Genomic DNA, 17,269 nt, shown 5'->3' with positions numbered 1-17,269 from the left:
CAGCAAACTTTGCCAACTTGCTCCACGACCAATTTCAAATATTTAATTTTTCATACTGTTAATTGACTAAAAGCAAAGCCTTGTGCACTTAATTTCCACATCAATACTAGAACATCCTCCTGCATTTTTACTGGCAACCTGTATTAAACATCAAGAAATGAGAGATGATTAGAATTGGACACTTGTTCAAAGAGCAAACAATGATTATGATTTTTCTTTGGATGAAACACAAACTTTATTAAATTTAGCACTGTGGGTAACCAACTTTTTTTTTTTGCAGTACAGTGGCTCATCAACTTGCTCATTAACAAAGTTTGCACAACCACACACCTAGAGATCCCTCACATCAAATTTCATATCCCATTTCTGTCACCTGTATTAAACATTAAAACATGCTAAGGTTGCAAAAAGTTTTCATTCAAATTTGTGCAAATTCTTAATTTCCTTCAATAATTAGTTACATTGATTTACAATCTAAATTTGGCATAAAGTTTCTAGATGGCACATCGTGGACTAATTTTAAATTGTAAATCTTATGTGGCAAGGTTATAAATGTGGGACCAAGGTAAACTGCCTCAGGATCTTCGTGATGCCACCATCATCACCCTGTACAAAAACAAAGGCGAGAAATCAGACTGCTCAAACTACAGGGGAATCACGTTGCTCTCCATTGCAGGCAAAATCTTCGCTAGGATTCTACTAAATAGAATAATACCTAGTGTCGCCGAGAATATTCTCCCAGAATCACAGTGCGGCTTTCGCACAAACAGAGGAACCACTGACATGGTCTTTGCCCTCAGACAGCTCCAAGAAAAGTGCAGAGAACAAAACAAAGGACTCTACATCACCTTTGTTGACCTCACCAAAGCCTTCGACACCGTGAGCAGGAAAGGGCTTTGGCAAATACTAGAGCGCATCGGATGTCCCCCAAAGTTCCTCAACATGATTATCCAACTGCACGAAAACCAACAAGGTCGGGTCAGATACAGCAATGAGCTCTCTGAACCCTTCTCCATTAACAATGGTGTGAAGCAAGGCTGTGTTCTCGCACCAACCCTCTTTTCAATCTTCTTCAGCATGATGCTGAACCAAGCCATGAAAGACCCCAACAATGAAGACGCTGTTTACATCCGGTACCGCACGGATGGCAGTCTCTTCAATCTGAGGCGCCTGCAAGCTCACACCAAGACACAAGAGAAACTTGTCCGTGAACTACTCTTTGCAGATGATGCCGCTTTAGTTGCCCATTCAGAGCCAGCTCTTCAGCGCTTGACGTCCTGCTTTGCGGAAACTGCCAAAATGTTTGGCCTGGAAGTCAGCCTGAAGAAAACTGAGGTCCTCCATCAGCCAGCTCCCCACCATGACTACCAGCCCCCCCACATCTCCATCGGGCACACAAAACTCAAAACGGTCAACCAGTTTACCTATCTCGGCTGCACCATTTCATCAGATGCAAGGATCGACAATGAGATAGACAACAGACTCGCCAAGGCAAATAGCGCCTTTGGAAGACTACACAAAAGAGTCTGGAAAAACAACCAACTGAAAAACCTCACAAAGATAAGCGTATACAGAGCCGTTGTCATACCCACACTCCTGTTCGGCTCCGAATCATGGGTCCTCTACCGGCACCACCTACGGCTCCTAGAACGCTTCCACCAGCGTTGTCTCCGCTCCATCCTCAACATCCATTGGAGCGCTTTCATCCCTAACGTCGAAGTACTCGAGATGGCAGAGGTCGACAGCATTGAGTCCACGCTGCTGAAGATCCAGCTGCGCTGGATGGGTCACGTCTCCAGAATGGAGGACCATCGCCTTCCCAAGATCATGTTATATGGCGAGCTCTCCACTGGCCACCGTGACAGAGGTGCACCAAAGAAAAGGTACAAGGACTGCCTAAAGAAATCTCTTGGTGCCTGCCACATTGACCATCGCCAGTGGGCTGATAACGCCTCAAACCGTGCATCTTGGCACCTCACAGTTTGGCAGGCAGCAACCTCCTTTGAAGAAGACCGCAGAGCCCACCTCACTGACAAAAGGCAAAGGAGGAAAAACCCAACACCCAACCCCAACCAACCAATTTTCCCCTGCAACCGCTGCAACCGTGTCTGCCTGTCCCGCATCGGACTTGTCAGCCACAAACGAGCCTGCAGCTGACGTGGACTTTTTACCCCCTCCATAAATCTTCGTCCGCGAAGCCAAGCCAAAGAAGAAGAAATGTGGCAATGACCAATAACCACAAAAGTTAAAAAAACAACATTCACAACTTCACACAGCAAATTAAAGACACAAATAAACAAATTTAAAATAACGCAGTAAACCTTTTCAGCTAAGTCTTCCAAAAATTCAAAGTACGCAAGTTCAGTCCCCAACTCATGAAAGAATGAAGTTTTGGTAAAGATTTAGAACCCATCCACAGTTAAAAGGAACTATTATTAAATAAAACTTCTTTTCTTCTTTGGCTTGGCTTCGCAGACGAAGATTTATGGAGGGGTAAATGTCCACGTCAGCTGCAGGCTCGTTTGTGGCTGACAAGTCCGATGCGGGACAGGCAGACACGGTTGCAGAGAAAAACTAGAATTGTTGAAATCCCCAATGAAAGATCATTAATCTGAAATATTAACCACCTCTCTCTCCACAGCTTCTGCCTGATCTTATTTTCCAGCATTCCAATCATTTTTTAAATTATTTAATTTAGTCATGCCCTTGTAGGCCCTTCCGGCCCACAAGCTGCCCAAATATCCCAATTAACCTTCAACCCCAGTATATTTTGAACAGTGGGAGAAAACCAGAGTACCCAGAGGAAACCCACACAGACATTATGAGAACATACAAACGCCTTACAGACAGCAGAAGACTTGTACCTCCAGGTGGCTGGCGCTGTATTAGCATTACACTAACTGCGACACTATCTATGCTGCCCAATTTAGCAGTGAAGTGATTAACTTACTGTAGTCTAAAATTTGTCAATTCCTCTGCAGTAAGAATTTTCTTGAAGAAGTGGGTCTTTTGTTCATCACTCATGTTTGTTACAACTGCAAGACATCTAGCTGTGTACCTGAAAGAGGAAGAAAATATGCAATGTACGCCATCAGGACTAGACAGTCTTGGTTAAAGGGCAATAATTTAGTTTTGGTGTCCAAATATATTCCCAAGTTTCTCTGAAGCTCGTTTAAACAAATGCATCACACCTTGTGATGGAATCATTCACCTATCCAATGCATGCACTTCCCTCCTCCCCCACTGACAATTCTTTTAGTATGGAAAAGAATGCACAGAATTCAAATATTGTGAATAATCATTTAACCAGATTTTCTAAACAATGCTTAAATTTGAGAAAAATACTCAGTGGGGCAGGAAATAATTAATGTTCTGGTTCCATCATTCTGAAGTGTTACATAACGATTTCCATTCTATGATGCTTTATGCAGGAACACTCCCCCAGAGATTTCTCACCCACAATGATATCCTATTTCTTTCACTTATTCAGGAGATTAAAACGTGCAAACATGTTAACGAAGCTAGTATTCTGCCAATATCAAGGGCATTTTTTTCAAACTTTATTTTTGAACATAAAGTCTCTACTCAAAAAGGATGTTAAATATCAAAAACTGACATTAAATACATTTTGATTTACATACCATCGGACCAAGGTGTCATGGCTTCCCAGCAATGGAAAGCATACACTCCAGTCCCATAATTCACTGAAAATTATCCAGTTTTCCTTCAAGAATTTGCACGTTGCACTCATGAGGTCTCGGAGCTTCATACGCTTCCGACCATACCGGACTGTATTTGAATCTGAACTCTCCAGAAACAATCTCTGAAATACTGGTGGTGAATCTTTAAAGTATCTCAATGCAAACCTTCAGAAGACAAGTAGGTTACAGAAGTTACAAAATCAGCTTTCTGTATGTGCCCAAATAAATTTTTTTATATATAGATCATTTGCAAGAACAATTGATTGCTGCAATAGCTATATTAGGTCATTACTGACAAGCCACACTGTCTTGCACATTATTCTCACATTGCTGCACACTGGACCTTCACTACCCATGGCAGACTGCAACTGCTCAAGATAGTGGATCAATGTCATCTTCTCAGGTCAGGGAGAGGTAATAAATGTTGGCAAATGGCAACCTTAATCTAAGGTGGGATATTTAAAACCCAAAAGCAATGGAAACAAAAAAAAACATGGCACTCTTTTGTTCCTTGATAAAGAGTTTTCTCCGCATTAATTGCCTTCCAGTGCACAGGCAGACATTTTCCTCAATTTAAATTGCTGCACTGTAAAAAGAAAGAGAATACTTGGCCAAAGATGAAAATAGCCAGCTGTTAAGCATTAGCTTCACCACAGCTAAACTACAGTACAATATTAGGTCCAAGTTCTGGCACAAAAAAGCTTAGCTATTACAAGTCATTCCAATGATTTCAGCAGAAAATACATATCAAGGATAATTTAGCTTCACAGGGATAGGCTTTTATATTAATAGTCAGCCAGCACTTATTCGGAGAACTTTTTTTTGATATAAAAGATTAAAAAAAAAGAGGCACATTTAATCCTTCAACATTTACAAAATATAGGAAGAGAAAAATATCTTATTGATCTTTGAATTCTATAATTTCACTAGCTACGTTGCTGCAAATGAGAAATGTTACAAGACTTACATAATGACATCTGGGCTGACGTCAATAAGTTTGCTCATTGCTACACATAACCTCTCATGCAGGTCATGGTTGAACACAGGCCCTTTGATCACCTTCACGTTGCGTTCTAGAAGATCCAACAGCAAAGGCCTGAGCTGGCGTCCAATCAGCAGTGTACATTCTTTATCCAGCAACAGTTGAGCCAAGATATTGAGAATGCATTGTCGATCTTGCTTGTTCCAAATCTGATTAAAAACATTTGTTTCACATTGTATATTGTACAAAACCCAAAAGTATACAAAAGAAAACCCAATATGCTGCCTTATACTCTGAAGTAAACATCACAGATCTCCATCTCCTCCTACCTTTATTGTCTTATTCCTTTCTCCTACGCCCACACTGTTAAACTATTACCTCAATTTCTGCAGTATTCCAACATTTTTAGCATTGGGTATTCAGACATTTGTATTCCTTCATCATTCTTCCAAACAACACACAACCTATTTATGGTTTTATTTTAAAGAGGTTCTTTATTCCAACTTCTAGATTATTTGATTCAGAATTTTTATTTCAATGGACTCATCAATTCAAGATTTTATCTTTCAAGAACCCCATATCTCTTCGACATAGAACAATTTCAATACATAATTACAACAAATCCATTGTTACCTGCAGGTTTTAGTACTTCTCCCAGCACCAACAAGTTTTCAATGGTACTAATCCAATTTCCCAATGCATTGTTACATCATTCAGTGACACAATATTTGATCTTTCAAACCCCCACATTATTTTTACAAATCCTACATGACAGCAATTTCCAGGGTCAATGAAAACAAAAAGACATTGAGATGACCGCCCCCCCCATGCCAAACCTGCCCGTTCATCTCCCACCCCCCCCACACCAGACCGGCCCACTCCAGTTCAACCTCCCCCCCCCCCCCCACCAGACAGGCCCAATCCTGTCCCCCCCACATCAGACCGGCCCACTCCAGTCCCCCTCCCAACGTCAGACCGGCCCACTCCAGTCCCCTTCCCAAAGTCAGACCGGCCCACTCCAGTCCCCCTCCCAACGTCAGACTGGCCCACTCCAGTCCCCCCTCCACTGACCCCCTATTCCACGGCAGACCAGCCCCCCCACCCCCCCCAGACCGGCCCCCCCCCACCCCTCTCCCCAGACCAGCCCCCCCACCCCGGCCCCCCCCCCACCCCTCTCCCCAGACCGGCCCCCCCCCACCCCTCTCCCCAGACCGGCCCCCCCACCATCCCCAGACCGGCCCCCCACCATCCCCAGACCGGCCCCCCACCATCCCCAGACCGGCCCCCCACCATCCCCAGACCGGCCCCCCACCATCCCCAGACCGGCCCCCCACCATCCCCAGACCGGCCCCCCACCATCCCCAGACCGGCCCCCCACCATCCCCAGACCGGCCCCCCACCCCCCTCCCAGACCGGCCCCCCACCATCCCCAGACCGGCCCCCCACCATCCCCAGACCGGCCCCCCACCATCCCCAGACCGGCCCCCCACCATCCCCAGACCGGCCCCCCACCATCCCCAGACCGGCCCCCCACCATCCCCAGACCGGCCCCCCACCATCCCCAGACCGGCCCCCCACCATCCCCAGACCGGCCCCCCACCATCCCCAGACCGGCCCCCCACCATCCCCAGACCGGCCCCCCACCATCCCCAGACCGGCCCCCCACCATCCCCAGACCGGCCCCCCACCATCCCCAGACCGGCCCCCCACCATCCCCAGACCGGCCCCCCACCATCCCCAGACCGGCCCCCCACCATCCCCAGACCGGCCCCCCACCATCCCCAGACCGGCCCCCCACCATCCCCAGACCGGCCCCCCACCATCCCCAGACCGGCCCCCCACCATCCCCAGACCGGCCCCCCACCATCCCCAGACCGGCCCCCCACCATCCCCAGACCGGCCCCCCACCATCCCCAGACCGGCCCCCCACCATCCCCAGACCGGCCCCCCACCATCCCCAGACCGGCCCCCCACCATCCCCAGACCGGCCCCCCACCATCCCCAGACCGGCCCCCCACCATCCCCAGACCGGCCCCCCACCATCCCCAGACCGGCCCCCCACCATCCCCAGACCGGCCCCCCACCATCCCCAGACCGGCCCCCCACCATCCCCAGACCGTCCCCCCACCATCCCCAGACCGGCCCCCCACCATCCCCAGACCGGCCCCCCACCATCCCCAGACCGGCCCCCCACCATCCCCAGACCGGCCCCCCACCATCCCCAGACCGGCCCCCCACCATCCCCAGACCGGCCCCCCACCATCCCCAGACCGGCCCCCCACCATCCCCAGACCGGCCCCCCACCATCCCCAGACCGGCCCCCCACCATCCCCAGACCGGCCCCCCACCATCCCCAGACCGGCCCCCCACCATCCCCAGACCGGCCCCCCACCATCCCCAGACCGGCCCCCCACCATCCCCAGACCGGCCCCCCACCATCCCCAGACCGGCCCCCCACCATCCCCAGACCGGCCCCCCACATCCCCAGACCAGCCCCCGACACCAGCCTCCCACCCCCCCCAACCGCGCCAGACCGGCCCCCAGTTCCCCCCACCCTACGCCCGACCGGCCCACTGCAGCCCCCACCCACCCCCCCCCAACCACGCCAGACCGGCCCCAAGTGCTCCCCCCCCCCACGCCAGACCAGCCCACTCCAGCCCACCTCCCCCCCCCCACGCCAGACTCCACTCCCCCTCCCCTTCCCCCTGTACCAACCAGCCCCAACCACCGGTGCTCTCTGTCGACCGCTGCTTGCGTTACCTTCCCGAGAGCAAAGCAAGCCAGCCGATTACCTGCTTCGTGGAGTACTTATTCAGCTCGCTGCGGCTCCTCTCATTTAACTTGGCAATGAGAGGAAGGGCCGCCAGCTGAAATGCCAGGTCCCGCATGGTGTCCGTGGACCGCGAAGGCCGGCACCGGAGCCGCTACAGATGGGACAACAGTGGTCAGATGGCCAGCAGCAACGCGCAGGCCCTGCCGCAATCCGCTGCACATGGAGCAGGAGCGCGAGGAGCACTTCCGGGGCACGCGCGTCACCAGCCCGGACCTTGCCCGGGATTCCCTTTAAACATTGATCCGCTGCCTGGAGCGATGTGGCCAGTTTGCAAAAGAATAAAGTGCAATCATATGAGATACAAATCCAAAGTATCAAAGAGCTGCGCGTGTTCTAAGATGTTATGAACAATTGGTGTCAGTAACTCAGCCGCTAAAAATATCTACACTTCTGAGTTCTCCCCACACTTTGCAGAAAATCAGGTTTTTTTGTTTGAAACGCCATAAATTCGAGGCGCCATCCACAATATAAACCTGGAAATCAAACTAGAATCATAAAGATAGTCAAAATTCACTCATCTTGTACAGAAGGAAAGAAATGTTTTCAGATTTCAACACTCCATCTGTTTTGCACACTACAGGGAAACCTGAAGTGCAGTGGGGAAACAAATCAATTAAAAAAACCGCTCAGGAACTTTACTTCCAACTTCTTCATTGTGAACTCCCTGTACTGACAATAACCACACCAGCAGTGCGAGTATAAGACAGCTTTAATAAACTGCAAGACAAACCTGGAAGGCTAGACTGTAGCTCTTGTGAGAGATGGGAAAATTGATCTAAAATTATGAACATGGAAGAAACTAAAGTTCATCAGTAAAATGGCTGTAACCAGTTCAAACAGGATAAGCTTGGGGCTTAGGATGCAGGAAAGCAGAGTCAGCACGATTAACATAAGAATCTTCTAGTCTTTGTGACAAGACCATAGGACTAAGATAAGGAATGGTAAGGTACAATAGAATGTAGGAAGTTGAGGTAGTCTGGATCAGATAAGGGTCTCCTAGCCCTGGACAGAAGTACCAAGTCATACATTTCTAATTAGCTAACCATACACAGATTTATACATATGAAATTAGCCAACCCTAGATAGAATGAGTCAACTCTGCATATCAAGAGACTGTAGCCCAGAGATTCAGGGAGGTGTGAATAAGGACAATGACATGATGGGGCACCCACAGGATACCCCCTGGTCCTCCAAGTGTACTGAAACTGCATGTAGGCAGGAAGGATTACCTATGCCAAACCCATCCAGGGGGGCAGAAGAATGTAATTCTGATACTGAAATTGACTGTATAAAAGTTGGGTGAGCCCCAGTATGTGTGTGTATTCCCAGGGTAAGGGGAAGCACCCAACTTTGCATTGTTGTAGTAATAAATGTTCTTTGTTCTCAATTTTTGTCTCGAGCAATTTCTTTAAAGGTACTTTAATTCCTAACAAATGGGGGCTCGTCCGGGATCACACTCCCTCCACTGACAGAGTGCCCCGACGACGAGAGTAGGTGCACCCCGGCTGATTCAGCTGGACTCACGGGCGACGGGTGGCTGGTCAGTGGAAGAAGCGAGTGATATCCGAGAAGAGGCATTGAGAACAAACGGCGGAAGGACGCGCGCTAGAGCAGTACTGCCAGAACTCGGTAAGAGTATTTTACTTGTTCCTAAGCATGGGAATAGCGGGCAGTAGAGATGAGAGTCCTGACACAGGACGTGACCACCAGATAGCTACGTACAGCCCGCTTGGGTTGATGTTATCTGAGTGGGGCACAGGAAAGACCCGCAGTAAAGACAAACTGACGATGGTCAGGTATTGTTGTAATGAATGGGTTAAATACCCGGTTAAAGGGAGCTCCGTGTACTGGCCAAAATTCGGATCCGAGGATGAATGGATGTGTGAAGCTTTGAACTTATGGCTCTATCAAAACCAGCCAGACAATGTTGAGAGCAGGGAATATGCAGCCTGCTGGCTCAAGGGATCCATTGAACAGCTGGTTTTGAATGAGAAAGAATTCAGGAATAAGAGAGAGGAGGAACCTCTTGTTCCTGAACCACAGGGTTGGGATGTGTTACATTCCCTCCCTCCACCCTATGTTCCTCCTATGCCAACTCCTATCTTTCCTCCCCCTCCTATTACCTACCCTTCTGCACCTCCCCCTCCTCCTCCCCTACCACTAGAGAAGAGAGAGGAGAACCGGAGTGGTATGGTGACTCGCTCACAAAGCGCTCGATTACCACCTCCGTTAACAGTAGAGGTAGAGCATTGTTACTCAGAACAGCGTGAGACCCCTCAGGAAGAAGTGGCAGAACCCTGCGATGTATTCCTCAGGGAACAGGAACACAAATCAAAGAAACCAGAAATTAGCTGGATGCAACCCCTACGGGAGGTTCCCGTAGGAGAAGGTCTTGGGTTCGTAAATGTGCCCCTGACCAGCACTGAAGTACGTAATTTTAAGAAAGAATTAATCTCCCTGATAGAAGATCCCCAGGGATGTGCCGAACAGTTAGACCAATTTTTGGGACCAAATTTGTATACTTGGGAGGAATTAACAGCCATTTTTAAAACCTTGTTTACCTTAGATGAGCGGGGAATGATCCGACAGGCAGGCATTAAAGCATGGGATAAGGAACACCAAGGGGGACACGAGGCGATCCCTGGAGAAGCCAAATTCCCTCTCACAAAACCTAATTGGGACAAAAATACCAGTGCTGGCCGCACACTGATGGAGGAATATAGGATAAATTTGATCAGAGGAATCAAGGATTCTGTCCCCAAAGGACAGAACTTTAAAAAAGCCTTTGAGGTTCCCCAAGGTCCTGAGGAGACCCCCTCTGCATTTCTCAATAGATTGCGCACGGCAATTCAACAATAGAATCCCCAGCAGGGGAGCAATTGGTTCTAACGGGTTTCGTTACCAACTCAGCCCCAGACATCCGAAGAAAGTTACAAAAGACAGAAAATTGGCATGAGCAAGGAATTACCCAGTTACTGCAGATTGCTCAGAGAGCATTTGTACAGAGGGCAGAGGATAAACAAAAAGGGAAAGCTAAAATTCTATTACAGACAGTTAAAGGAATAGTAGCTGACCACCACCAAAAAGAGGGGAGCCAAGTGTGGGGAGGTGGAGACCCCAGCAGATGGAGGAGTAGAGGAGGATTCCGGGGACGACGTATGCCCCCTAGAAATTTTGGGAAAGATTGGGAAACGGGACCCCTCATTTGTTTTCATTGTAAAAAGGAAGGGCACTTTAAAAAGGAATACCCACTGCGAGCAATGGACACACGTTCCTATGCCTTGATGGAAGCTGATCACGAATAGGGGGGTCACGGTTCTCAATTAATACATACCGTGGGGCTGCAAGGAGAACCGTTAGTTAATTTATGCATAGGACCCCACAGGGATAAGATGACATTTCTGGTCGATTCTGGAGCTGCCCGATCTAGCGTTCTATATCAACCTAAGGGGGTGAAAATAGAAGGGACAGTTACAGTTTCTGGGGTAGGAGGTCGAGACTTTCCAGTCCCGGTATTGCGAGAAGTCAGTATTCAAATGGGAGATAAGATCATAATTGAGGATCTTCTATTACTTCCCCAAGCCGGAGTATGCTTGCTAGGAAGGGATCTACAGGACCAATTGGCTATCGGTACTCGACCTCTACAATCAGGCATTGGAGTACAATTCTATGTTTTAAACGAAGAAGATCGCAAACTAATAAATCCAAGAGTATGGGCAGGGAAGGGAAATAGAGGAATCCTTGATATTCCTCCGCTACAAGTCACGCTAAAAGATCCTCAACGAATTGTTAGACAGAAACAGTACCCAATTCCGATGGCTGGCCGGAAAGGCTTACAGCCCGTAATTGACCAGTTGATTCAAGACGGTATACTCGAACCCTGTATGTCTCCCTTTAATACCCCGATTTTACCTGTTCAAAAGCCAGACGGCACTTACCGCCTAGTACAGGACATGAGGGAGCTTAACAAATTCATTCTTGCCCGTCACCCGGTTGTACCCAACCCGTATACCATCATGAGTAAAATTGACCCCCATAATCAATGGTTTAGTGTCATTGATTTAAAGGATGCATTCTGGACTTGTCCATTGGCCACAGAAAGCAGAGACATGTTCGCCTTTGAATGGGAGAACCCCTTTACTGGCCGTAAAAACCAATACCGGTGGACAGTCCTTCCCCAAGGCTTTACCGAATCGCCCAATTTATTTGGTCAAGTCTTAGAGCGGGTATTAGATGAAGCTCCTAAGATAGAAAATTGCCAACTCATACAGTATGTGGATGACTTGCTAATTACTGCAAGAACACAGGAATTAGCTAAAGATTTTACAGTGGCACTTTTAAACTTTCTGGAGAAGAAAGGTCTGAGAGTCAGTGAGTCTAAATTACAATTTGTGCAAACCGAGGTCAAATACTTAGGTCATCTAGTTAGTCAAGGAACCAGGAAAATTAGCCCAGAAAGAATAACTGGTATTATACAGATCCCCCCTCCCAAAAATGCTCAAGAACTCAGGAAATTCCGATGGAGGAGTCACGTGATGGAGTAGTGGCCGGACGGTGAACTCCAGCCCTCTCCAGAAAAGTCGGGAAAAACAAGAGAAAATACAAAGGCACAGAAATACAAGTTAAAGAAAAGTGAGTATAAAGGTGGAAAGAAGATGGAGACAAAAGGAGAAAAATCAAAATCAACGGAAAGAAGAGAGGAAGAGAAGACAACGGAGGAAAAAGGTGAAGGCCTTACCTGTCCGAAGAGGCCCGCTGTGGAGAGAAGACCCCACTACCTCAGGTCGGTAGAAAGAGAACTACAACAATGGCTCACAGAGCCGAGTAAAAGTGCGCAACCGCGCATACAAAAAAACACACCGACGGGAGGGGGGACCAGCTGGGGAGTCGATCTCCACAGACGGCAACGACAGCTGCAGAACACCTGCAGCAAGAAGAGACCACAGAAGACAATAGAAACAAGAAAGAAGAGGAGGAAAGGGCAGCAAAGAAACAACAGATGGTCAACCTAGAGGAAGAAGAAGAGGAAGAGTACAGGGAAATAGAAGAAGAAAAGATAGGCAAGGTAAAGGAGGTACTTGCTCTTGTTAGAGGATACATGGAGTCATTTAAAGAATGGCAAACACAGGAATTCAATGATTTAAGAAGAAGAATAAACAACACAGAAAAGAAAATAAATAAAATGGATATGACCTTAACAGAAATGGGGAAAAAAATGGACAAGATGGAAGAACGGGCAATAGCAGCAGAAATGGAGGTAGAAGACTTAAAAAAGAAATTGGAGGAATCTAATAAAAAAACTAAAGAGACACAAGAATTACTAGCCCAAAAAATAGATATAATGGAAAATTATAACAGAAGAAATAACATAAAGATAGTGGGCCTTAAGGAAGATGTAGAAGGCAAGAATATGAGGGAGTTTATAAAAGAATGGATCCCTAAGGCCCTAGGATGTCCAGAACTACAGCAAGAAATGGAAATAGAAAGGGCACATAGAGCATTGGCCCCTAAACCACAACCACAACAAAAACCAAGATCTATTATAGTAAAATTCCTAAGATATACTACAAGAGAAAAGGTACTGGAGAAGACAATGGAAAAAGTAAGAGAGGGCAACAAACCACTGGAGTATAAAGGGCAAAAAATCTTCATCTATCCAGATATAAGCTTTGAACTCCTAAAGAAGAGAAAAGAGTTCAATGCAGCAAAAGCGATTTTATGGAAGAAAGGATATAAATTTACACTGAAGCATCCTGCGGTATTGAAAATATTTATTCCAGGACAACAAAACAGACTATTCTCGGATCCAGAAGAAGCACGAAAATTTGCAGAACAATTACAAAAATAGACTGAGGGATGAAGACGGGTAATGAGAGCAAAAATTATCACGATTGATATGTATGTGGGTAAAGACAAAAATAGACTGAGGGATGAAGACGGGTAAGGAGGGTAAAAATGACCACGATTGATATGTATGCGGGTAAAGAGGTATAAGAGTGAATAGAGACAATGGGCATATGTGAAAGTATCTGTAATTAGAGGAAAACATAGAAAGTATAGACAAGAATTAATAAGGGAAGGTAATAGAATAGAGAGAATAAGGAGGGAACTAAAAGAGTAACCTTTGTGACATATAAAAAATGAAATCTTTTCTGGGGGGGGCTGGGTGGGGGGAAAAGAGCGGTCACTGCAAAATCAGTTGACGCTTGCGAGTGGATTCGCAAATCCAAATGGAGAGGGGAGATGTGGTTGTCCGACAAGGGATAAAGGGCAACTCAGGAGGGGAAGGGGAGATTGGGGATAAAGAAGATAGAAATAGGAGAATAAGGAAAATGTTGGATGTTGTAGGAATGTTGTCTGGTAAAGAGTTGAAAATAAGAAAACAGAAATGGAAAAGGAGGAAAGGTAATGATGGAAAAACGGAAAGAGAAGATAAACAAAATATAAAATGGCTACGCTGAACTATATGACTCTAAATATTAATGGAATACATAACCAAATTAAAAGGAAGAAACTACTAAATTTACTGAAAAAGGAAAAAATAGATATAGCATTTGTCCAAGAAACACATTTAACTGAATTGGAGCACAAGAAATTAAAGAGAGATTGGGTAGGATGATCTCAATCAGATATTAAATAAAATAACAGAAAACAATATACCAAAGAATCCAGAGATCTTTCTCCTAAGTAACATAAAAAATAAAGAATTTGGAATTGACTTGGAGGATGCACAAAAAAGATTTGTTAAGATAGCCCTAGCTGTAGCAAAAAAATGTATTATGTCAACCTGGAAATTGGAAGATAATTTGAAAATACAACAATGGTATATAGAAATGAATAAATGTATTCCATTAGAAAAAATAACATATAGTTTAAGAAATAATATTGAAATATTCGAACAAGTATGGGAGCCTTACATTAAATACAATAGCGAAAACCTACCAGGAACAAACATTACCTAAGTTGATGGAAGGAGAAGAGAAGAAAAGAATGGACTCAGTAGAATTTCTGGTGTATTTTTGTTGAATGACAACATTGTCTAACTGAATTAATGCAACCTAGATTGTATAACTAAAATGGATGAGAGGGGGGGGGGGGATGGGGGGGTGGCTTGGGAGGAGGGAGGGGGGAGGGAGAAAAAGTCACTGTAAATGTGTGGAAAAGAAAAAGTGTATATCATGGCTATTGTGATTTATGGTGTGAAAAATAAAAAATTTAAAAAAAAAAAAAAAAAAAGAGAAAGGCTTTATCTAAACTTTGTTCTTCTATTTTACCTTCTTTCCTTTGAAATTCTTGGTCTTCTTCCTCCTCTTCGTATGTGTCTATATCATCTTCTTCTCTTCTCTGTATCTGGGTATCTTCATCCATCTCTGGTGAGCTGCTTCTGTATCCTTGCTGGGCCTCCCGCTGCTGGGCCTCCCGCTGCTGGGCCTCCCGCTGCTGGGCCTCCCGCTGCTGGGCCTCCCGCTGCTGGGCCTCCCGCTGCTGGGCCTCCCGCTGCTGGGCCTCCCGCTGCTGGGCCTCCCGCTGCTGGGCCTCCCGCTGCTGGGCCTCCCGCTGCTGGGCCTCCCGCTGCTGGGCCTCCCGCTGCAGGTCAACCCGCTGCTGGGCCTCCTGCAGCAGGTCGTCCCCCTGTCAGTCGCCCAGTTGCCACTCACCCTCTTCCAGCCCTTCATTCTCTTTCTCACCACTCTTCTTTTCTTCTTTGTTCTTTACTTCCCCCAGCCAAATGCCCCAATACTGGGCGTCTCTCAGCTGGCTGCTCCTCAGCTGAGTCCTCCTCCCATCAGCGTTAACCTCTTCTTACTTGCGCACTGCAAGATAAAGGGTCCCGAACCCTAACTCTATCCAACGAAGGGCCCAGGCCCGAAACATTAGTTATCCTTTACTTCCCATGGAGGTTGCAAGACGAACTTCTCCAGCAAGTTTGTGCACAACAGGATGTAGAATTGGTTACCGATATGGGCAGAGAAATGGCAAATGTCATTTAATTCAGACAAATGTGAGGTGTTAACCTGGGAGGTGGGGGGGGGTGTAATAAAAGAGGCATGTATATAGTGAATGACAGGACTTTTAAAAATATTGATGCGCAGTGGGATCTGGGGGTCCAGGTCTATGGATCGTTGAAAGTGACCATCCAAGTGGATAGGGTGGTAAAGGAGGCCATATGATACTTTTGTGTAGTTAATTACAATCAGAGTGTCTGCAGATTTTCTTGTTTACTAGCATATGGTATGCTTGGCTTTATTGGATCGGGCATTAAGTATAAAAGTAAGGAAGTCATTTTCAGCTATAAAAAACCTTGGTTAGGCGGCACCAGGATTTTTTTTAGATATACAGCACGGTAATAGGTTATTTTGTCTCGCGAGCCCATGCGGCCCAATTTACACCCAATTAATCTACAACCACAGTATGTCTCAAACAGTGGGAGGAAACTAGAATCCCTGGGGGAAACCCACGCAGACATGGAGAAAACGTACAAACTCCTTACAGACAGTGCACGATTCAAACCCCGGTCCTGATTGCTAGCACTGTAAAGGCGTTGTGCAAACCGCTACACCAACTGTGCCGCCCTAAATTATTGTGTGCAGATTGAGTAGCCCTATTACTGGAAGGAATGTGGAGGTTTTTGAAAGGGTATCAAAGAGGTTTACCAGGATTGTGGCTGGTTTAGAGGGTATGAGGTATGGGGAGAGGTTGGACAAACTTGGATTTCTTTCTCTAGAGCAGGGGTGTCAAACTGAAATTCACAGAGGGCCAAAATTAAAAACTTGGACTAAGTCGAGGGCCGAACTAAATATTTATTGAAAATTTTCAACAACATCTGCATGTTTTCTCTTCTTTCAACATATGTAATGTTAAACTTTTTCTTATTAAAATAAATGTTTAATAATAGTTTTGGATAAACTCTTTCCAGAAGCATTAACAAATGAGAAATAAAATATTTAATAAATAATATTTCTCTATATAAAAAATAAAAAAAAAATTAAAAAAAAAAAAAAAAAAAAAAGAACTCAGGAAATTCCTCGGGTTAGTGGGATTCTGTAGAATATGGATAGAGAATTATTCGATTCTGGTCAAATTTCTTTATGATAAGATTTCCAGTATAAGACCCGAAACCCTTGACTGGACGGATGAAGAGATTGAAAAATTCAACTTTGTTAAACGGTGCCTAACGAGTGCCCCAGTTTTAGCGCTGCCCGACCTAAACAAAACCTTTGATTTGTACACTAATACCAAAGCTGGAACAGCCACCGGTGTGCTCACACAGAGCAAGGCTGGCTATAGACAACCAGTGGCTTTCCTGTCAAAGCTTTTAGACCCCGTTTGTCGCGGCTGGCCAGAATGTATACAAGCCGTCGCAGCCACTGCAATTTTGGTGGAAGAAGGACGAAAGATTACTTTCGGTGCCCCTATGACAGTGCATACCCCTCATACAGTCCGCAATATTCTATTACAGCGGGCTGGAAGGTGGCTCACGGATTCGAGAATCCTAAAATACGAAACGATACTAATGGACAGCAATGATTTGACCTTAATTACAACCAAAACTCTCAACCCAGCAGCCTTCCTCATCTCCCCCGCTAATGACCAGCCTTTGGACAATTTAGAACATTTGTGCTCAGAGGTTATCGACTTACAAACAAAAATTAGGGAAGACCTAACCGATGTCCCTTTAACTGAAGGGGAAAAACTGTTTATTGATGGTTCTTCACGTTGTATTGCAGGAACCCGCTATAGCGGGTATAGCGT

The 17,269-nt window shown here is 46.2% G+C and overlaps 1 protein-coding gene across 1 annotated transcript in view; it reads right to left on the bottom strand.

Annotated features, from left to right (window-relative positions):
* mdn1 (midasin AAA ATPase 1) overlaps positions 1–7,669 on the bottom strand; it is a 228,121-nt gene extending 220,452 nt beyond the window's left edge. Inside the window, exons 1-4 of the mRNA XM_069887323.1 lie at positions 7,476–7,669; positions 4,669–4,892; positions 3,642–3,866; positions 2,951–3,058 (exon numbers count right to left, since the gene is read on the bottom strand). Coding sequence (XP_069743424.1) covers positions 2,951–3,058; positions 3,642–3,866; positions 4,669–4,892; positions 7,476–7,571 — 653 coding nt within the window. The 5' untranslated portion in view covers positions 7,572–7,669. The remainder of the gene's footprint in view (positions 1–2,950; positions 3,059–3,641; positions 3,867–4,668; positions 4,893–7,475) is intronic.
* Between the last annotated feature and the right edge of the window lie 9,600 nt (positions 7,670–17,269).

This window comes from Narcine bancroftii, chromosome 6 (assembly GCF_036971445.1).
Source record: "Narcine bancroftii isolate sNarBan1 chromosome 6, sNarBan1.hap1, whole genome shotgun sequence".
Classification (NCBI taxonomy): domain Eukaryota; kingdom Metazoa; phylum Chordata; class Chondrichthyes; order Torpediniformes; family Narcinidae; genus Narcine; species Narcine bancroftii.
This window is presented reverse-complemented; position numbering and strand designations above follow the sequence as displayed.